Source organism: Rhineura floridana, chromosome 4, assembly GCF_030035675.1.
Source record: "Rhineura floridana isolate rRhiFlo1 chromosome 4, rRhiFlo1.hap2, whole genome shotgun sequence".
Lineage (NCBI taxonomy): Eukaryota > Metazoa > Chordata > Lepidosauria > Squamata > Rhineuridae > Rhineura > Rhineura floridana.
This window is the reverse complement of record NC_084483.1, coordinates 149,825,277-149,848,678: the sequence shown is the minus strand read 5'-3', so window position 1 is coordinate 149,848,678 and position 23,402 is coordinate 149,825,277. Positions and strand designations below refer to the sequence as shown.

Genomic DNA, 23,402 nt, shown 5'->3' with positions numbered 1-23,402 from the left:
GACTCAGAGGAAGGCAATGACAAACCACCTCTGAACACCTGTTACCACGAAAACCCTATGAACAGAGTATCCAAAATGCAACATGAGATAGTGCTGGAAGATGAGACCCCCAGATCAGAAGGCACTCAATGAGCTACTGGGGAAGAACAAAGGACAAGGACAAGTAGCGCTGTGACTAATGATGCTACTGAGTCAAAGCTGAATGGAAGCCCAGAGGCTGATGTGCACAGATGCGAAAGAAGAGTCCAGAGTTGTATGACATACACAAGAGGAACATGGAATGTGAGAAGCATGAACCAGGGAAAGTTAGAAATTGTCAAGCAAGAAATGGAACGTATCACATCACAATACTTGGTGAGAGTGAATTAAAATGGACGGGAATGGGACATTTTCAGTCAGGCAACTACAAAATATGTTATGCAGTAAATGAGAAAGTAAGAAGAAATGGGGTTGCTTTAATAGTGAGAAGTGATGTAGCAAAAGCAGTTAGGAGCTACAATGCAAGGTCTGAGCGAGTGATATCAATGAGATTAAACGGGAATCCTATTAACATAACCATCATCTAAGTCTATGCTCCAAAGGCAAATGCAGAAGAAGAGGAATTGGAGAGATTTTATGCAGAAATACAGGAGGAAATTGATCACACACCAAAACAAGATGTCCTGATAATCATGGGGGACTGGAATGCAAAAGTAGGGAACAGAGAAGAACTAGGAATTGTGGGGAAATGGGGTTTAGGAGATAGAAATAAAGCAGAAGACAGACTTATTGAATTCTGTGAAGGCAATAATTTGTTTCTTGCAAACACATTTTTTGAGCAACTGAAAAGACGACTGTACATGTGGACATCACCAGATGGTCAATATAGGAATCAAATTGATTATATAATTGGTAGCAGAAGATGGAGAAGTTCCATACTTTCTGCAGAAACAAGACCAGGAGCAGACTATGGTAAAGATCATGAACTGGTAATATCAAAAATCAGAGTAAAGCTAAGAAAGAACAACAAAGCAATCATACTGCCAAAATACAATTTAAATAACATCCCAGAAGAATATAAAGATCAAATAAGGAACAGGTCTGAGGCTTTAATCTTAGTTAAAGACTATGGATTGAAGTGAGAGACATTATCAGGGAAGAATGCAAAAAGACAATACCTCTAGTTAAAAAGAGATAAAGGCCTCAATGGATGACTGAAGAAATTCTTAAATGGTTAAAAAGAGAAAGAAAGCAGAAGGAGAGAGAAACATGGTCTGAACCCTAAATGCAACAATAGAGACTAGTACGTAGGACAAAGAGAACTATTACAATAGTTATTGTATAAAAATAGGATAATAAAAAAGGTAGAACAAGAGCCCTATTCCAAAAGATTAGAGAAATGAAAGGGAAATTTAAACCAAGAGTAGGGATGCTGAATAATCAGCAGGGGAACCCACTGACTGACAGAGATAAAATAAAATGAGAGAAGCAATACACTGAAGAACTCCATAAAAGAGATGTAAGGATGACAGATTCATTCACGAAAGAACCGTATGATGAAGAACCAGAAATTTTAGAATGTGAGGTGAAAATACTTGGAAGAAACAAATCTTCAGGAACAGATGGCATACCAACAGAGTTGCTACAAGTTACTGAAACGGAATCTGTCCACGTTTTGACAAAAATCTGTCAACAAATATGGAAAATAAAACAATGGCCCATAGACTGGAAGCATTCAATATACATCCCAATTCCAAAGAAAGGAGATCACAGGGAATGAAGTAATTATTGAATTATTGCAAGTAAAGTAATTCTCAAGATTCTACAACAAAGACTCTTACCATATATGGAGCGAGAAATGCCAGATGTCCAAGCTGGATTTAGAAAGGGAAGAGGCACCGGAGATCATATCGCAAACGTTGGATAATGGGACAGACCAAGGAATTTCAGAAGAAAGTCACCCTGTGCTTTATAGATTACAGCAAAGCCTTTGATTGTGTAGATCATGAGAAACTATGGAATGCTTTAAAAGAAATGGGGGTGCCACTGCATCTGATTGTCCTGATGTGTAATCTATACTCTGGACAAGAGGCTACTGTAAGGACAGAATATGGAAAAACCGAGTGGTTGCCTATTGGAAAGAGTGTGAGACAGGGGTATATTTTATCACCCTATTAGTTTAATCTATATGCAGAATATGTCATACTGAAAGCAGGATTGGACCAAGATGAAGGAAGTGTGAAAATTGGAGGGAGAAATATCAATAATTTAAGATATGCAGATGATACAATACTACTAGCAGAAACCAGTAATGATTTGGAACAAATGCTGATGAAAGTTAAAGTACAAAAGCAGGACTACAGCTGAACATCAAGAAGACTAGAGTAATGACAACAGAAGATTTATGTAACGTTAAGGTTGACAAGGACATTGAACTTGTCAAGGATTATCAATAACTTGGCACCGTCATTAATGAAAATGGAGACAATAGTCAAGAAATCAGAAGAAGGCTAGGACTGGGGAAGGCAGTTATGAGAGAACTAGAAAAGGTCCTCAAATGCAAAGATGTATCGCTGAACACTAAAGTCAGGATCATTCAGACCATGGTATTCCTGATCTCCATGTATGGATGTGAAAGTTCAACAGTGAAAAAAGTGGACAAGAGAAAAATAAACTCATTTGAAATGTGGTGTTGGAGGAGAGCTTTGCACATACCATGGACCGCGAAAAAGACAAATACTTGGGTGTTAGAACAAATTAAACCAGAACTATCACTAGAAGCTAAAATGATGAAACTGAGGTTATCGTACTTTGGACAGATAATGAGAATACATGATTCAATAGAAAAGACAATAATACTGATAACAACAGAAGGGAGTAGAAAAAGAGGAAGGCGAAACAGAAGATGGGTTGATTCCATAAAGGAAGCCACAGACCTGAACAAGATCTGAATAGGGTGGTTCACGACAAATGCTATTGGAGGTCACTGATTCATAGGGTTGCCATAAGTCAAAATCAACTTGAAGGGACATATCAATGAAGAATTATAGAGTTGGAAGGGGCCTATAAGGCCATCGAGTCCAATCCCCTATCATATGACAGGGATAAAGAATGTATGTAAATTGTACATCATAGTTGCAATGTAAAATTAAGTATTTGAAACTTAAACAAATGAAATAAGGCATCCATGAGTCTCCTTGCCTGCAACACCATTTGGTCCAGGGTCAGTCCTGTCCTCTATAAGTGCCTTCTAATTTCTATTATATTGTTTGACTACTCCTACATGCTAATTTCTACCTAGGTGGTATCTTAATATTCTTACATCTTATCATTTTACTACATGTAATCTGTTAAATAGCTAATCTACCAAATTCAGTCCTGCCTCTTACACCACCTTCTTAACCTCAAATGAGATAGTAATGGGATGAGAAGGAATATTTCCAAACACAAATTTTAATAGAATTTACCGTTAGCAGATTAATTAAATCCATGTTTGGTTCAAGATGGTGAGAAGCGGTCTGGAGGGAAACCAGCTCATTCAAGGTGACTGAAAGCTGCTGCATTTTTACTATGTTGACTTTGTTCTCATCAATCCAGTCTGGAAAGACGACATGAACTGCTATCAGGTCCTTCAAGTGGACTCCTAAGATCGGAATTTTGAAGCCAACACAATCAGCAAAAGCTTTGCGGTAGCTACAGTAGTTTCCATTGGAGGAGACTAGTTCGGTCATTTCATTCCAATCCTGCAAACAAGGTATAGAAGAAGCAAGACTAAGCAAAAAGCATTCATAACATTGCTTTGATCAGTCTTAAATAGGCAGAGCTTAGTGGAGGACCGGAAACCTTTTCTTGGCTGGGGTGGGGTGCATGATCCAATTACAGAAGCAACTCACATGATTTTTTCCTGCACATTTTTGATGAAGGATCATAAATCAGTAGGCAATCAAACAGGTTGCACGCAGGAGGTCCAGGTTCAACCCCAGAACCTCCAGTTAAAATGGGCAGTATGTGTAGAAAGAATTCTGCCTGAAACCTTAGTGAGATGCTGCCAGTAAACTGTCTAGGCTAGATGGACCCATGGTCTGATTCAGTGAGAGACAGCTTCATAGGTAGCGCTTTCTTTCCATCTCCCTTACCCCAGTGGAGAGGATATATTTTTGAAATACTACGTTTGCTTATGTCCCTCTGTATAAAATTTACACAGATGTGAGCCCACTGCAAGATAGATGCTCTTATACCTTTGTAACTTCTGAGGAAAGGTGAAAATGAGTTTCTTTGAGACGTGAAATAGAACTGTGGCTTAGTCCTCCTACCACAGCCATCAGCGTATTGAAAGTTTGAAGATGAAGAAGTTTCTGTGGACAAATTAGACACATTACTATTTGTTAATAGAGATGTTACCAATTTAATTGTTCAAGGGGGCCAAGTGTATAATTAAGCCTGCAGTCCTACACACAAATACATGGGAGTAACTCCCATTGAACTCAGTGTGGCTTATCTCTGAGGAGACACAAAACAGTAATTCATACTATCCAAGTTCAGCAAAATGTCTAGATATTCCCTAAGTCTATGTCAGACAGTATAACCCAGTGGAAAAATAATTCAATTAAATACTTGGGATACCCAAATTTAGATACACTTACAGAATATAACCATAACAAGTTATTGACAGCTGCCAAAAGGGTCATGGATATCTGGTCAACATATATTGGCTGGGAAGAATTGCTGTAGTAACAATGAACATATTACCAAGTCTTCTTTTTCTGTTTATTATCATCCCACTGTGAACACCAGTGTACTGGACAAATGGCAAAAACTAATAACCATATTTGTATGGCAAAATAATCCACCAAGAATTGCTAATAAGGTACTTTTTCAAAATAATTATGAAGGGGGATTAGGCCTACCAAACGTAACACAGCATTATTATGCAGTAAAACTCAGTAGCGGGCAGCGTGTTGGGATGCTTCCATTCATCTGACCTCCAATTGGTCATGCTGCTGCTGCTTACTGGGAGGTACAAGGGGAAGGGTGAGGTGGCAGCATGGTAGGCATGGTGCAAATGCACCACCAGAGCCATTGTGGTGCTCCCACCAGTGCATTTGCACTGCAAAGACCTTACTGCTACCTCTTCCCTTCCTCTCTATCTCCCAGTAAGCAGCAGCGATGCAACTGACTAGAGGTTAGCTGAGATGTAAGGCTTCACCATGCTACCCATTACCTGTAAAACTAGTCACTGGAAAAGAATGGTATAAACCAAATTAATTAATTACGGCAACACTTGTTTGTAGTAACTGCAGAGTCAAAACATGTGGCTATTATTTTCCATTTACGGTATTGTTTAATGAACATTTTAAAATAAAGATTATTTTAAAAAGAAAATGTAAACAACTGTTTTGGTTGGAGGGAACAAAATGTGCCCCAGCCCTGACATCAGTTGATCTTTCCTCCATTGATAGGGATCCATTATCAATGTGGATGTGCTGCCCAACAGCATGGTTAACATCACAGAGGTCCTGCATATTACAGGGACCTATACATGGACCCTCCATTCATTACCTATGCTCATCATAATGACTGATCTCTTGCTAGTTTCTCTCTCTTTACACACACACACACACACACACACACACACACACACACACACACACACACACACACACACACACACACACACTTTTAAACTATATTTCTTTGTCATGCTGAAACATGATAGAATTTACAAACTGGCTGCAGGGAGAGATTAATATGAGGAGTGAGAAAAACCAATGTTTATATCAGCAATGGGATATATGAGGTCCTCCAGATGTTGCTGAAATACAACCCTTTATCTCTGACCATTGGCCATGCTGGCTTGGGTTGATGGGAATTGCAGTCCAACAACATCTGAGAGGGCTACAGTTTCACCACCCCTGCTTTATATATAATTTTTGGCCAGCATGTTTAATCAGTGCCACCAAGTGGATTTTCTAAGCCTGGTACAAGATTTATGTTCAGACATCCCTTCCTCTCCCATCATTTTTTAAAAAGAGACTCTATGAGCCCCAAAAAGTTTATGAACAGCAGCCAACAAACTCCCTAACCTGTGTGTGATAGATGGAGCTCTCTCCAAGCTCCCTATGTACCCTTTTACTTTGGACCTGCATTTCATTGTATTTCATTCCAATGTCATTATTACCTGTGCAACATTGATGAATTTTGTGATTACTTCTGCCCTTTGCTGAGGGGTTGGTTTGCTAAGGACCATCAACTGGACCCACTTAGAGATGCCATTAAATAAAGTGATTGATCTTTCCAAAGTTGGATTGTTCTCCAGGCAACCATGGATCACATAGCTCTGATAATTTGTAAACTAGGCAAAGACAATAGTTTCATTGTTATATGGCTTTTCTAAATCATATAAATAAATATGCTAAGCTAAGCTAACATTTGCTGATGAGACCTGGAACTTAGGAAATCTGACCAAAAAAAATGAACTACTCACTACACAGTTTAATTCTTTATTGATGTATATTGAGTTGATGCAATTTAACATTTAATAATGTATGTAACAGAAGTAAACCTATGGATGCTTCATTTATCATGGTTGTGTTGGAAAGCACCAGATCCATGATTTTTATGGTTCAGTCAATGGAGACAGATGTGATCTGTGATTTCATGGTGATTTAACGATGGTAGGGAGCCTCATTTAAAATGATGCAATTTCAAGAGGTTCCATTTACTGGATCCAATGTTTGTGCACACACATGCGTGTGTATGCACACCTTCTCTCTTGTGCATGTGCACACACAATATCCCTCCTGACTCCTGTGGCACCCCAGTTTCCCATCTCCCCCCCACCAACTGCCCATTCTCTTTTCCTCCCCCAAGTCTCCCAAATGACTCCCCTTTCCATCTTACCCTAGAGGAAGGGCCATGGCTCGGTGGTAGAGCATCTGCCTTGCATGCAGAAGGTCCAGATTCAATCCCCAGCATCTCCAGGTAGGTCTAGGAGAGAATCCTGCCTGAAACCCTAGAGAGCTACTGCCAGTCAGTGTAGACAGGACTGAGCTAGATAGACCAATGGTCTGACTTGGTATAAGACAGCTTCTTATGTTCCTTAGTATCCCCTTTTCCTCCTAGACCCAGTCACTCCCCTTTCTGCTGAGCTGATCAGGTGCCAACCTAAACCCTGAAAAGCACATTAAGCTGAAAGAGGAAGTAGGAAAGGGTACTGCTCTTCTCATTTCCTCTTTTACCTTTAAGTGCTTTTCAAGTTGGCAGTGGTGGAAAGATGACCACCCTTGCTACACCATGATGAAGGGACAGTGAGCACGGGGGGGGAGGGGCTTTGTGGATGGCAGAGAAAGTCCTCAAGGGTGTCATGGTGCCCACAGGCACTGCACTGGTGACACCAGAATGCTACAGATGATGAGCATACATGCATGAGCCAGTGCTGAGACTTGATGTAACATATGTTCAAATTCATAGAAAGAGGCAATATTGGCCATAAATCACAAGTGGCACAATGAATTGTAGATTTCTTACAGAGATTCTTCTGAAAGATTTATGCTCCAAAAAAGTGAGATGCTCAGCAAGCTCAATGGGTTCCAGGTGATCAAACAGCAAGCAAGCTTTTCCTTTCTTGGAAGGTTTTTTTCTTTGTGTGACTCTTCTCATCCAGTCGTAAGAGGGACTGCAACAGAAAATGATGGTGTCACTGTGAGGATCTGATGCCCATGAATACAACAATGGAGCTAGAACCCAGCAATGGCACCGCCAAAACATAAAGAAACCCTGGGCATTTTTTGCGTGAAGTCAGAGAGTGATATCTCCACATACTGCAAAAGAAAAAGAAAGCCAGGTTAACTGTGTCTTATCCAGAGAGATACCTTAAAGCAATCTGAGGAAAAGACTATAAGAAGATCTCTGTTGAATCTGAACAAGGGGTATTTAATCCAACATCTTTATTTCCAACTGTGGCCAACCTGTTCAAACCTCCAGGCAGTGGTGAGTGATGGCTCTATGTCAGTGGGGCAGTGGAATCCACTCCTGGTTTTATTCTGAACTATTCCTAAAATAGGTTCAGTGCCTTGGACAGCTCCTTGAAAGTTCAGACTAAAACCTGGAGCAGATTCCATTGCCCCAGTGACATGGAGCCACCACCCACCACGGCCTACAGGTAGTGCAGAAATTTAGGTTTACCAGTTTTCAGATGGGCATGAGTTACCCAAAGCAGGTTGCACAGCACTAAAACCTTAATTTTCTTGCTTACATTTCTACAAGAGGGAATAAGAGAGTGTAGGGAAGAGAAAGACATATGCATATCGGATTTTAACTAATTAAATCTTTAAGAACATTGCATTCATGCATGGATATTGATGGCATCACAAATGTGTTGGGCAGGCAGATAGAGAAGTAACTGTTACACTTTTGTTCCCCTCTACTTGTAGGGGCATGGATATGGTGAGGATATCATCCAATCTAGCTCATATGTAGAGAGGAGATGGGCAGACATATGAGATAAAAAATAACAGTGGCTCTTACATTGCACCTTGGGCTTAAAGCAAGGGTGGGGAACATTATCAGATCCTAGCCAAATTTGATAGGTGGGTTGATTTGTTCAGCTGTCAGTCACCTGATGCCACAAATGAAGTCAAGTGATTGGGAGTTTTGATGTCTTGAAGCCAGGATTTCAAAACATCATACAGGACTCGCAAAGAGCCCTGCACTGTGCTTTAATGTGCCTGAGGCTTGTTAGAGGCAAAGCCTGCTTTCTGCAGGCATTGGCTGCACAACTGTGTTCCCCATGGGAAGTTCCTTCAGTTGATGGGCAGTAGAGCCCAAGCCTGCTTTCCCTTTCCAATGTGCAATTGGGAGTGCACTGGCAGCCATGTCTCCACCTGTCCCACACATGATGTCACAGATGTCAGGTGTGGGGCATGTAGGCATGGTTTGGTGAAAATGGCCTCACAGGCCAAATCTGAACCCCTGGCAGGCCTGTGGGCCAAAGGTTTCCCACCTTGGTTTTAAGCATGGTTCATAGATGAAAAGACAGATTAGTACTGTTCTGAGGTATTTTCTTCCTGCTTTGAAACATCAGGAAGCAATAAAAAGGGTTGCATAAAATATATTTTATGAGGAAAATCTTTAAGCAGGAACTGTGTTATATGAGATGACACTGACTAAGGACACTAGGATGGTACTTCTCCAATCATGATTTGCAACTGCTTGTGATAGCAAAACGTCTTGGGCCAGACCTGGGAAAGGATCCCATTGGAAAGTCTGCATTGTTTCCCTTCAGGACTTTGTGCCCACTGCATAAAGACAGTTTTCTTGCATTGGTTTCTGCCAGCTACATGGACTGTGTGGTCAAAACACACCACACCTCTGTCCTCCTGCAGGGATCAGGAACGCTGAAACGATGCCTGCAGTCCCTGAAGTTAGAGACATCTAATTGAATAAGCGGTCCTAATCAAACTCTACTGCAGTCTCAATGCAATGTTAGACTACTTCTTTAAAATGTGATCTTTGTCATGGTATGAGCCAAACAAATAGCATTTTTAAATAATATCCTATGCTGCATTGGTGTGATAAAAAACATAGTTTAATTCAATTTCTAAGTACCCAAAGAGGTAGCAGTTTTACTTCATTACACATCAGTGTGACATACTCCAAATTTTATATATATTCTAACCGATGGCTATTTTGTTTTATTATTTGAAAATCATCAAAAATATCAGGCACCACAAAGAATAAAAACAAGAACCGTTAAAAATGTTATACTGATTTGACTGGGGTGGTAATTGTTCCCCCCTTCCACCCTTTTTGCTGCTTTACAATGGCTGTCAATATTTATAGTCAATGTTACTACACAGTCCTGGCTGAATAATCAAGTATTTGGTACCTCACAGATGATAATCCTTACATGCTAGAGATATCAATAAGGTGGATGTGCTCTTCGTAACCTAGGCGGCTGGCTAGCTCTTGAAACTCCTCAGTCAGACGAACCAAGCCAAGGTCCAGATTAAATTCTGCAGGAAATTCCAAAATCCAGTATCTGAAATCATGACAGCAGAGTTACTCAGGTATCAAACCATGGAATAGTTTATTATTGTTATATCCTGCATCTTATTACTATTATTACTACATTTATATCTCTCACCTCCCTCCAAAGGAGCCCATGTGCTAATAGTCTAACTGACTTTGTTGTTCTTATGTGCCTTCAAGTCGATCATGACTTACTGGCGACCCTATGAATCAGTGACCTCCAAGGGCATCTGTCATGAACCACCCTGTTCAGATCTTGTAAGTTCAGGTCTGTGGCTTCCTTTATGGAATCAATCCATCTCTCATTTGGCCTTCCTCTTTTTCTACTCCCTTCTGTTTTTCCCAGCATTATTGTCTTTTCTAGTGAATCATGTCTTCTCATTATGTATCCAAAGTATGATAACCTCAGTTTCATCATTTTAGCTTCTAGTGACAGTTCTGGTTTAATTTGTTCTAACACCCAATTATTTGTCCTTTTTGCAGTCCATGGTATGCATAAAGCTCTCTTCCAACTTCACATTTCAAATGAGTTGATTTTTCTCTTGTCCACTTTTTTCACTGTCCAACTTTCACATCCATACATAGAGATGGGGAATACCATGGTCTGAATGATCCTGACTTTAGTGTTCAGTGATACATCTTTGCATTTGAGGACCTTTTCTAGTTCTCTCACAGCTGCCCTCCCCAGTCCTAGCCGCCTTCTGATTTCTTGACTATTTTCTGCAGTTTGGTTAATGTCGGTGCCGAGGTATTGATAATCCTTGACAAGTTCAATGTCCTCATTGTCAACTTTAAAGTTACATAAATCTTCTGTTGTTATTATTTTAGTCTTTTTGATATTCAGCTGTAGTCCTGCTTTTGTGCTTTCCTCTTTAACTTTCATTAGCATTCGTTTCAAATCATTACTGGTTTCTGCTAGTAGTATGGTATCATCTGCATATCTTAAATTATTGATATTTCTCCCTCCAATTTTCACACTTCCTTCATCTTGGTCCAATCCTGCTTTCAGTGTGACATGTTCTGCATATAGATTTAAAAAATAGAGCATAGCCATCATGGCTAGTAGCCATTGAAAGCCTTATCCTCCAAGAACAGATTTTATTATTTAGTCCTTTACTGTATTGTCATGTTAATAAAATTTCAAGGTCAGTTTTCCCCTTAGAAGTCCATGCTTCCTTATTAAACCAGCTAATGCTTCTCTTATCTGAAAGTATTGATACAATTGAAACCTCAGGAGCTGCATCATGTTTATAATTTCTATATATTTATTATTTATTTAAAATATTTATACCCCGCCCTTTTTCCGAGGAATTCAGGGCGGCTTACATTAAAACATTAAAACAGCAATAATTAATAAACATGATATTCAGTTTAAGCAATTTAAAATGGAATTAAATAAACATAGGTTAAAACTAACTACATTGGTTAAAAGCCCGTCTAAATAGAACAGTCTTCACCTGTGCACGAAAATTTGATAATGAGGAAGCCAACCGGACCTCAATAGGGAGAGAGTTCCACAGTCTAGGGGCGGCCACCGAAAAAGCCCTGTTCTATGTCTCTGCAAGATGAACTTGCAGGAAGGAAGGGGTAATAAGTAGAGTCTCGCTGGAGGATCTTAAAGTCCGAGCAGGTTCATAGAGGGAGAGGCGCTCTGACAGATAGCCTGGACCTAAGCCGTATAAGGCTTTATAGGTCAAAACCAGCACCTTGAATTGTGCCCGGAAACAAATGGGCAACCAGTGGAGCTGATACAACAGCGGGGTTGTATGTTCTCTATATCCCGCCCCAGTTAACATCCTGGCTGCAGCTCTTTGTACCAATTTCAGTTTCCGAGCAGTCTTCAGGGGCAGCCCCACATAGAGCGCGTTACAGTAGTCTAATCGGGATGTAACTAAGGCATGTGTCACCGTGGTCAAGTCTGACTGGTCAAGGAACGGGCGCAGTTGGCACACCAATCTTAATTGAGCGAAAGCACTCCTAGCCACAGCCGAGACCTGTGCCTCCAGAGTCAGAGCCGAGTCCAGGAGCACTCCCAAACTGCGAACCTGTGATTTCAGGGGGAGTGTAACCCCATCCAGCACAAGTTGAATCCCTATTCCCTGCTCCGCCTTACGACTGACGAGGAGCACCTCTGTCTTGTCAGGATTTAATTTCAGCTTGTTCACTCCCATCCAGTCCATCACTGATACCAGGCATCGGTTGAGAACCTGGACGGCTTCCTTGGTTTCATCAGGTGGAAAGGAGAGATAGAGTTGGGTGTCATCTGCATATTGGTGGCACCGAACCCCAAAACTCCGGATAACCTCTCCCAGCGGTTTCATGTAGATATTAAATAACATGGGGGACAAAACTGAACCCTGTGGGACCCCATAGGTCAATGGCCAGGTGGTCGAACAGGAGTCCCCCATAACCACCTTCTGGGTTCGTTCCTCCAGGAAGGACCGGAGCCACCGTATTACCGTGCCTCCAAGTCCCATCCCAGCGAGGCGGCCCAGAAGGATACCATGGTCGATGGTATCGAAAGCAGCTGAGAGATCCAGTAAAACCAACAGGGACACACTCCCCCTGTCCAGCTCTCTGCGAAGGTCATCCACCAAGGCGACCAAGGCCGTCTCAGTTCCACAACCTGGCCTGAAACCAGACTGAGCTGGATCTAGATAGTCCGTCTCATCCAAAAATCCCTGGAGCTGAGCAGTCACCACCCACTCTATTATCTTGCCAAGAAAAGGAATATTAGATACTGGGCGGTAATTACCTAATAATAGGGGGTCCAAGGAAGGTTTTTTCAGTAAAGGTCTTATTACTGCCTCCTTTAGACAGGACGGTATGCTGCCCTGTCCCAAAGAGGCATTAATCACTTCCATGACCCACTTAACCAGTCCCTCTCTGGCAGTTTTTATAAGCCAGGAAGGGCAAGGATCTAACATGCACGTGGTGGGACGTACTTCTCCAAGGATTCTGTCCACATCCTCGGGTTGAACAAGCTGAAAAGAATCCATTCTAATTAAGCAAGCAGGAGCCGAAGTTACATCCATAGAGACTGTATTAATCTTGGCATCTAAGTCAGAACGAATCTGAGCGACTTTGTTTGCAAAATAACATGCAAACTCATGACAACGGGTTATAGAGTGGTCAACATATTCATGAGGGTCAGAATTTAAAAGACCCTTGACAACTCGAAACAATTCCGCCGGGCGAGATTCAGCGGATGCAATAGAGGCGGAGAAGAAGAGTTTCTTCTGGGTCCTCACTGCTATGGAATAGGTTTTTAAGTAGGTTCTAGCCCGTGTTCGATCAGATTCGTTCAGAGTTTTCCGCCAACGTCGCTCTAGTCTCCGTCTTTCGCGTTTCATCATCACCAGTTCTCCAATAAACCAAGGAGCTGATTTGGTTCCAATCCGCGAAAGGAGGCGCTTAGGGGCGATTGTGTCCACCGCCCTGGTCATTTCTTCTTTCCAAAGGTCGACCAAGGCTTCCACAGAATCACCTACCGAGGTGACCGGAAAATTCCCAAGGGCCATCAGAAAACCATCCGGATCCATCAGTCTCCTGGGGCGGACCATTCTAATTGGTCCCCCACCCCTGCGGAGGTTCTGAGTTGTAGTGAGTCGAAAACTAACCAGGTAGTGGTCTGTCCATGACAACGGAACTAATGAAAGTTCCTCCACACCAAGATCACAAACATCTCGTCTAGCACAGAAGACAAGGTCCAAAGTATGACCAGCAGCGGGAGTGGGGCCAGATATTATTTGGGACAAACCCATGGTTGTCATGGAGGCCATGAACTCCTGAGCCACTCCAGAAAGGGCAACATCGGTGTGGACATTGAAGTCGCCCAGTACCACAAGCCTGGTAGACTCCAGTATCAACCCCGAGATTACCTCAGTTAGCTCAGGAAGGGAGACAGTTGGGCAGCGGGGTGGGCGGTACGCCAACAGAATCCCTATTTTGTCCCGAGCACCCAGCTTCAAAAAAACGCATTCGAACCCTGAGGACTGTGGAAGAGGGTACCTGGTCAGGTAGATGGTATTTCGAAAGATCACTGCGACTCCACCTCCCCGTCCCCCAGGTCTAGCCTGCTGGTGTACAGAGAAACCAGGGGGACAAAGCTGAGAGAGATTAACTCCCCCAGCCTCATCCAACCAGGTCTCTGTAATACACGCCAGGTCAGCGCACTCATCCAGAATCAATTCCTGGATAGCACTAGATTTACCATTCACTGACCTGGCGTTCACGAGCAGCATTTTCAACCCGGGGGAATAGTCACCACGGCTATCCAGGGTATCTGAATGAGAGAGCAACTTAGGGATTACCAACATTCTGTTGGATTCTTCCCTAGTTTGATTAGATAAGTGTCTCCCAAGGGCGTATCTCCCTCGGTCCTTCAAAACTTCGATGGCCGTCCCATGGGTCTCTTCCACTATTCCCTCATTCACACATATAAACAATTGGCTTCCATCATTCTCAGGGACTGTTTCTAGTCAAGGTTCTGAGATCTTTCCCAGAGCGATCAATAGTTGCTTTAATCTGGTGGTTAGTTCAGTCTGCTCATCTGCAGTAAAATCTTTGTAGGAATCGAGGAGGAAAAGCTCCTCAGGTAAATTATCATATTTCCTTTGATTAACGACGTTGTTGATTGGTGTGTGAACTAAATTCTCCGGCAGACGCAAATAAGTCTTTACTTTCTGTACATTTGTTTGCTCCTCAGGTAAGTTGTCGTATTTCCTTTGGTTGGCAGCGTTGTTGGTTGGTCTATAAATTAAATTCTCCGACAAACGAGAACACGTCTTTGTTTTCTGTAAATTTGTTTGAGAGGTGTTCTCTGGTTTTCCAACTTTCTTTGTCAAAATTTGTCGAATAGATGTCTTTGAATAAGGTAGACAAAGGCTTTGAGGTGGTGCCTGATTTTCAAAGACTCTTATTAATTCAATATGATGAGATGCTAAAAAGAGTCTTTCTTCATGCAGTGGGAGTATGAAAAGTTACTAACGCTTTAATCGCCGTATAGCTAGAAGAAAGATAGTGTACCGATTTTATTTTATTAAATTCAATCATACCCGGCAGTAAGGATTCAAAGAACTCCCAAAGATGTTGCCTTCGACCTCTATGGTTAAGCCAATTGGTAGGTTTTGAGAGGTTCAATATAACCAGTTTTTCTTTATTTAAAACAAGTTTCCATTGGTCTATATTTGATTTTATTGTTGTGTCTCCATTAACAGGTTGTTGTAGATATTGGGAAAAGTCAAATTGATCATGGGTTGCCTCTACTGATGATTTTATATCTCCACTAACAGATTGTGGAGTATATTGGGAGGGATCCAATTGATCTGGACTTTCCTCTCGGATAGGCTTCAGGAGAGTTTCGCAGCATACATCATTAATAGGGGAGACAATGGTCATATCCACTGAAAGACTGTCGCTCATATTTTGTGTTTTTAGCTGTTTGAGTTTTCTCTTCTTTTTCTTTTTCGCTTTTCCTGAAGGTCTTGGAGTATCCAGTAAAGTAAAAAGCTTCCCAAAATTCATATGTGATTTACATTTTGGTCTGAAATTCTTAGTCTTTTTGCCCTTGTTTTCGTGTAACTTTTTTTGTTGTTTCTTAGTGGTGTTGCTGCACATACAGAATTTCGATCCCATAATCACAGTTTGAGAACTCTGGGATGCTCGAGTTGGATACGTTTTCTCAAACTTCGGGTGGGGTTGAGCTTTTAAAATTAGATCTGTCAAGGTTGATAATAAAGAAATCGACTCCGCCACAAAATTCGATATTTGTGAGAGGGATTGAGTGACCGCTGTTGCCCAGGTCCCCTCTATATAGTGGGTTTTCTGAGTGGTAGTTGTATCATAATTAAATGTATTTGCAGTAGAATTAAAAGACTTAAAAGGAGAAACATTTCCTACTACGGTTTCTTTAAGAATTTTATCCATAAACTGTGTAAAATTAAGAGCATTCATATCCAAAGGAGTTCCTTGTAGAGATGATTCTAATTAGTTTATTGTACTTTCAACCCCTTCTATATGGCATAATGAGTCAATAACTTGGTCAGTATATGAAGATTCCAATGTTGGCATAGAGCTTGGGGTAGACAAATTCATTATTGGTTCTTTAGTAATTATAACAAGTCCAGAAGGGACTGTCTCCGATTCCTCTACCGTTCTTATCTCTTGGGAAAGATTTAAACAAGGTATTTCCGAAGTTTGTGCTCTTAAAGGGGAAATATCTGTAGTAGCCTGTAAGCATGAAGAGGATTTATTTAAAGTTGTCCCATCCAAATTTTCTTCTAGATTAAAAGTTCTGATTGGAATAGGTGGTATTGCTTCTCTTTTTATAATATTGCATAATCTTTGACTGCCCATAGTCATTCATAACTTTCCTCTCTTTCCTCTCTGAGGTAAATGCAGTAGGGTTAGTAGGTAAAATACCCAACACTTTATATGAATTTCTAGTTAAAACCATTTTTTTCTCAAATAATGAAAGTCATTACCGAGAGGTTTTTATTTTAATATATTTTAATGCCTTGCCCAGATACTAGTTTTTTGAGGCAATCCAGTTTTCCTTCATGCCATAATGTCAGATCCCCAAACACCCCATTTATATGTGACGTACAGTTATAATTTATTAGGGATGGGCAAGAAATTCAATTCAGCTCACATTTCAAGCAGAATCTATCAAGTTTGCACTTTCCGAAACAATATGAGAACTGAAAAACAGCTGTCCTTTGAAATTTGTGCTTATTTGAATTTTGCAATGCAGTTTGCCAACCAAACAATGTTTACAAAAATGCAAATATTGAGGAAAAATGTGCATAAAATGAATATATGCTTGAAATATACAAATATGCATTATAGGATGAGAAATTGCTTGCAAAAATTTGTACATTAGTCAAAGCTGCCTACAAAAATGTGTTCATTATGAGAAATTGACACTAAAATGCTGGAAAATTTTCATGAGAATTTTGTTTTTTAAAAAATCATAATTTGCTGCACAAATGTGGAGAACTGAATTTAAGATTGGAAAAATGAGAACCAAAACTGACAGATCTTTCCATCCCTATTATTTATTCAACCATTCTGTACTACCTAGCACAGCAATCTCAGGTGGTGTCTAAAATATATATATTAAAATATCACATCCACATTAAAATCAGTAGAATAAGGACAATGATAACTCACAGTAGTATTAATAAACCTTAAATATCTACTGGAATTAAACATGCAGAAAGGCCTGGAGCCACAAACATGATTTTAAAAGGCAACAAAACATCACTAATGTTAGTGTGTGCCTGAGCTCAGAGGGGAGGTGGTTTCACAAGAAGGGCACTACTACAGAAAAGGCCCTGTGACTCTACAGGTTGCTTCATCAGCCTATCACAGTGGTTGAATAAACTGGTTCGAAGTTGTTTAGGGCTCTATGGACAAAATCAAAACCTTAAATCTGGCCTGGTAGCTTGTTGGCAGCCAGTACAACTGCTTGATGTTGAACCCCATTCCAAAAACACTGGCATAGAAAATAGCTGTCCCACAAATGGTTTCCCCCAGAATCATCAAGCAAATCTGGGGTACCATTCAACAGAGAATTGAGAACCATACTCAGTACTACCCATATATAGACAGTTTGACAGCAATGGCATAACAACCAGTACATTATCTTGACACTCCATTCGAAAATGGTACTTGTTACAACTTTTTAAAAGAGATGGTGAGTATTGAACCTGGCTGGCACCACTGCCTACTATTCATTATGATTTCCCTGGCTGAATCTGGCCACCAATACAAGTTGTAATTAGCTCTTCTGGGGAAAAAGACAGGGACAATATGAGTGACTATTTTTCCCCATTGTGAAGAAGGCATTCGCAGCTTCAAGGAGGGTGGAATTACATTGTGAAAATAGCATGAAGGAATAAATGGTTAACCACCTCTCTGCAACTCTCATCCAATCCCACCCATAAGGGTAATCAGAAGTAAAGATCATGGATTCCCATGTCAGTAACTCTCTGTATAATACCACCATAGTCTTCAAAACAGGACCAGATGACCTGCTTGTTTTAAATATTCAGAAAACACAAACTTCTGGTGGAAGAAAATGTAATTTACCTCATGAAGTAACAGATTTTTAAGCGGATTTCACTGCAATTTTCCTCACTGGCATCTCTATATGTAGATTAGTTAAAGAAAACTTCATGTCTTTTGGTTTCAGTAACTTTCTAAGGAACAGGGTGGTTGTTTGATTAAACAGTTGATAAATGTTTGCTGTAGGAGTATTGTTTTAGTATTTTTGCTGCTTTATTTCACATGATTTTAATGGATTGATTGTTAGAACAGATTTTTTAAAATCTGTTTTTCAATGTAAGCTGCCTCAAACAATTTAATAAAACAAATGCAATACATTTTCAACATTGTTATTACAAAAAATAGGGTAGTATGTAATATAATTCTAAGACACGATCCTGTCAGCACAAGGGTTTCCATTGCAGACAGAACACAGAGGCTGAATATTGCCCATAATGAACACTATGTTATACACACACACACCTCAATCTGTGATGAAGAGTGGGTTAGAATGTTTTCAATAAGTCAAAGGACAAAATTCCAGATTATTCAATACCATTTCTAAAAAGCTTTCTACATTAAAAAAATGCAGGCGACTACTACTGAATAGATTCTTCAGACCACCAATATAGATTTCTGAAAGGATATAGGGAGAGAAGTTTCCCTGCCAGTTCTGTGGATGGTAGATACCACCGGTGCATTAAAAGGAAGGTTCTTGGCAAATGATTGCTGCTCAGTTCCCCTTTGTGATCTGCAAAAACACAGATATGACATTCAGAACTGGATAACATGCATTAATGAATGGTACCATGTCATAATACTCATTGTAAAGTCAAGTGGACATTACACACACACCTTTCTAAAGTGGCATTAGCAAAGATAAAAATATAGTTTACAATTGTAAGAAGTGAGATGAGCATGTTATAAAGAAAGAATAACTCACCCATCATGTCAGCATAAGGATGTGTGTACACCAGCTGTTTTTCTAGGGCTATGTCCCAGGTAACATTTTGTCATTTTACCATGATGAACAATCTACAACCAGCCTCTGCCTCTGATTATGGCTTCATTTCTGGAAAGTCGCTTCACACATTATATTTTTCCTACACAATGGTAATATCTTTATATCTTTATAATAAATAATAATAAATAAGTGGTAATAAATAATACATAAATAAATCTTTGTAAGAAATAGCATATTCTGCATCATTTCAACGGAGATGATGGTATTCTTCTTACCACAGCAGCTGCTCATACTAGTATCCCTCTCAGTAGACATGCAACAAAGAAAACACTTCAAATGATACACAGAAGTTTCCTTTATGCAAGAACAATGTAATGTGTGAAAAGGCACAAGGTAATTATAGTTCTACATATCTTCCATTAGTGCTGACAAATGCTTTACAACAGCAGCACTAAAGTGAGTGTTTATCAGCAGAAGGATTTCTCTTTGCACATTGGCATGTTATCACCTTCTCCTCCCTCTGCACCCGCTAAATGTGTTGGTGGAGTTCCCCTAACCCTATGGAGCAGATTTGTGGATGGCGCAGGGTGCATGCAGTTATTTAGTCGAATATTATTCCAATGTCTCTCTTCCAAGCCATTTTCCTATCTAGTTTTCTTTATATGTAAATGTACTGCCTTCAAGTCGATTCCGACTTATGGCGACCCTCTGAATAGGGTTTTCATGAGGCTGAGAGGCAGTGACTGGCCCAAGGTCACCCAGTGAGCTTCATGGCTATGTGGGGACAAAATCTCAGTAGGAGAAAATATATTTATACTAGATAATCAAAGGGTCTTGTGGCACCTTAACTAATTTATTAAAACATAGGTTTTTGTGAACTCAAGCCCACTTTGTCTGATCTAAGTGAGCTTGAGTCCACAAAGCTTAATGCCTTTAAGGTGCCACAAGACTCTGATTGTTCCTGCAGCAAGAGACTAAGGCTGTATACATACCATACATTTAAATGAAATCTCCTCCCCACCAAAGAATCCTGGGAACTATAGCGTACCCTCACAGAACTACAGTTCCCAGCATCCTTAAACTACAGTTCCCAGGATTCCTTTTTTTTTTTTTGCAGGGGCAGGATTTGCTTTAATGTATGGTGTGTATGTAGCCCAACATAGCTACCCATCTGGAAATTTATACTAGACTGATTAGTCCAAAGACAATGAAAGACAAACTGGGATGAAATGAAAAGCAACAAAGTGTGCTGATACCACCAACTCAAATGACAAAAACATTTAAGATGGATCCAGGAGGAAAGAAAGATTCGTACCAAACATTTTTATGCAGGTGCTTAATAGTTCATCCAATGTTGCAGCTTTCCCGAGTGTATTGGACCCCATGGTTAAAAGAACAGATACTCTTTCACCACACCAGAGAAGGCTAGCACCAGCAGGGGCTCCATTAGACTATAGTCAGTTGCATTCTCTGCACCACATCACTAGAAAACTGGAAAAAGAAAAAGGGAGGGAAAAGAGGAAGAACCAACTATAGCTTTATATCTGGACCAATTCTTTGCAGTTCAGCTCATCTTTTTAAAAGCACATCCCTCACAAAAGTCAAACACAACCAGCTCATTCTATTAAAAACAGTGATTCCATTCAGTCTGAAAGCACAGTTGGTTTGGGAATGGGGTGGGGGCAGAAATTTATTTATTTATTTGTATTTTGCCTTTCCATGCAAAAGAATCTGAAAAATAGTTTAACCAAAACAAAATGCGTCGTTAAGCAAGAATACAAACACGATCCTGGTAGCAATCAAACAACAGTATGGAATAACATCACGACAGCAACAAGTTATCTCAAATGTCCTCTAAAATAAACCTTGCCACCTGAACCCCATTAGAGAGGGGAACAGGTGAGACTTGCCCAGGAGAGCTCCATAATCTTAGTACAACCACTGAGCAGAAAGGGCTGTCTGGCATAGCAACCCATTGCACATCAGATTGTAAGAATACAGGACAGCGGCCTCCAAAGAATATCTGCATGAGCAACTAGGAGTTGCATGCAACACTGCTGTTCTGCCTGTGCAACAGACTTCCACTTGTGCAACAGAACTATCCCCTCCTCTCCCCTGCATTTATTTTATTATTTATTTATTATTTATTAAATTTATATACCGCCCGACTAGCATAGCTCTCTGGGCGGTGAACAACCCCCTGCACACCCTCAAAGTCTCCTCCAGAAGGCTGGAGGAGAGGAGACAAGAGGAGAGGAAGGGGACATTACATTCAACACAACCCTAAATTGTTACAATTAATACTGCACATATCCTTATATCACCATGGCAGATCAAAATTTAGACATGACAAACCAATATTTTCAACAGAAAATAGGCAAAACAAATGTCACCGTAAAATAACAGTAAGATTTTTCTTCATCAAATTCTTCTAATATCTAAGTTCAGATTCCTCAATAGACAGTAGTTGCTCAACATTCAACTCCTTCTAATTCCTAGTGGTCCTCATTGACATCATGTGGGAATCAAGGCCAATTCACAGCAACATTTCAAAGTGGAAAATTCACCATGAAAAGAGGTCCTTTCATGGTGTGGTGGTCTTCTGAAGTACCAGTATGCGGCAATGTTGCAACTTAGCAAGAGGATGGCATTCTCACATGTGAAGGACGACCTTGTAGCATCACAGATTAACATCTGGTGCAGATTAGAGGCATTTATATTGCAAATGACCATTATGATCCAACACAGATTTGACATTCCCATTACAATTCAATCAAAGTGGAACTTCTCTTAAACTCTCCTAGGTGAAAATGCCCATAGAGACAGCAAAATGCAACTTCCAGTCTCAACTGGACCAGCTCTCATTGTTTAAATAACTACACCAGGGAGTGAAGAACTTTGTTAGCCCGAGGGCCATATTCTTTCTTCCAGAGACCACATGCTAGTCAGGAGCAGGGCCGGAATCAAAAAGGCAGTGTGGCAGTAGATACAACTTTTACCTTTATACAGTAGCATACATTGTAGCTACACAAATGCCAGAACCTCCCTCCTTCCTCCCACCATCTCTCCAACCAGGCAAGCAAGAGGCATGATCACAGTTAAAGTACACATTCCAGTTGGGCATAAACAAGTAGGGCATGGAGGAGGGCTGGGGAGCACAGGTGTCCATGAGAGGGGAAAAGCAGTAACACCCCACTCCCGATTAATCATAATCCCAGAATGCTTAGTTTTCTAAAAAAAAAAAAAAGCACAGGCAGATCCACATTATACCATTAAAGCACATCCAACACACATTTAAATCGTATGACTTCTCCCAAAGTATCCTGGGAACGGTGGTTTCCCCCTCACATAGCTATACTTTCCCAGCAACCTTAACAAACTACAGTTCCCAGGATTCTTGGAGGGAAGTCATGTGATTTAAAAGTTTGTTGGATACGCTTTAAACGTGTGACACTATCCTTGGTTTTTTTGTGAGAATCTAGTCTGCTCTCTCTTTTAGTGTTTTGCTTTGGGCACGCATGCACACACAGGAAACATGCGTATGGATGTCCATGCTGAGGAGGGAGGCTTTAGGAGAATGGCTGTGACCTGAGAATCCTCAGAGCCACAGGCCTGCAAGTCAGAAGTTCCCCTCTTGTGAACTATACACTTTAGTTAGGGTTGCTAGATTCTTTTTTTCTAGCAGGTCTGTGCGGGCTCATCCAAATGACTGTATAATGTGCGATATGATCGCTTTGTGTATTCGTTAATTTTCCATGGTCCATACGACGTCACCCATTTTTGCAGATTTTCTCGCGGTTAAATCCGCATCTGCAGTAACGCAAAAAATGCTATTTGCTTTTTTAAACCGGGAATCATCCGCTTTCCCTTAAGGCGCTCGGATGCAATACTGCAGACTTTAGAGCTGTGGGCGGTCCTTGGGCGTTTCCCCAAACCCCTTCCCTCATTCCCATCCAATCATGTTTTTTCACTTTTGCGCATGTGCGTGAATGTCCATGGAAAAGCCCGGGGAAACTGAACCAATCAGAGAATGGAGTGGTGTTGGGGGTGCTCTGTAACTTCTACTGCGCAGATGCAAAAATGTACATTTGCACAGAAGCAGCTACAGCCGTTTATTTTTAGCCAGCCTGCGAACTGGACGGCCGCTCCATGTGAGATCTGCACTTGCGGTTGTTTGTAAAGCCCCCCTTTTCCTGGCTGGTCTCGCTCAAGTGCAGCTGGTTGGTGCAGGGAGCTCATTTTGCTCTTTCCTCCTCACTTGGAGACAGACAGACACGCACAGGCACACATGGCAGAGAAAAACGAGAGCCTGGCACTTTGCAAAGGGCCATGGAAAGGAAAGGGAGGAGGGAGGGTGAAGGCAGCAGAGCAAGTTTTGCCT

The 23,402-nt window shown here is 40.9% G+C and overlaps 1 protein-coding gene across 7 annotated transcripts in view; it reads right to left on the bottom strand.

The window, feature by feature from the left end:
- The window catches only part of RASGRP3 (RAS guanyl releasing protein 3), an 88,825-nt gene that overhangs the window by 28,840 nt on the left and 36,583 nt on the right, over window positions 1-23,402 (bottom strand). For all 7 annotated transcript variants that reach the window (XM_061624751.1, XM_061624757.1, XM_061624756.1 and 4 more), the window contains 8 exons: window positions 20,337-20,512; window positions 18,706-18,808; window positions 18,103-18,165; window positions 9,887-10,018; window positions 7,507-7,654; window positions 6,158-6,331; window positions 4,218-4,334; window positions 3,447-3,722 (listed from right to left, as the gene is read on the bottom strand). In XM_061624751.1, the coding sequence (XP_061480735.1) occupies window positions 3,447-3,722; window positions 4,218-4,334; window positions 6,158-6,331; window positions 7,507-7,654; window positions 9,887-10,018; window positions 18,103-18,165; window positions 18,706-18,808; window positions 20,337-20,406 (1,083 nt within the window). In that variant the 5' untranslated portion in view covers window positions 20,407-20,512. The remainder of the gene's footprint in view (window positions 1-3,446; window positions 3,723-4,217; window positions 4,335-6,157; window positions 6,332-7,506; window positions 7,655-9,886; window positions 10,019-18,102; window positions 18,166-18,705; window positions 18,809-20,336; window positions 20,513-23,402) is intronic.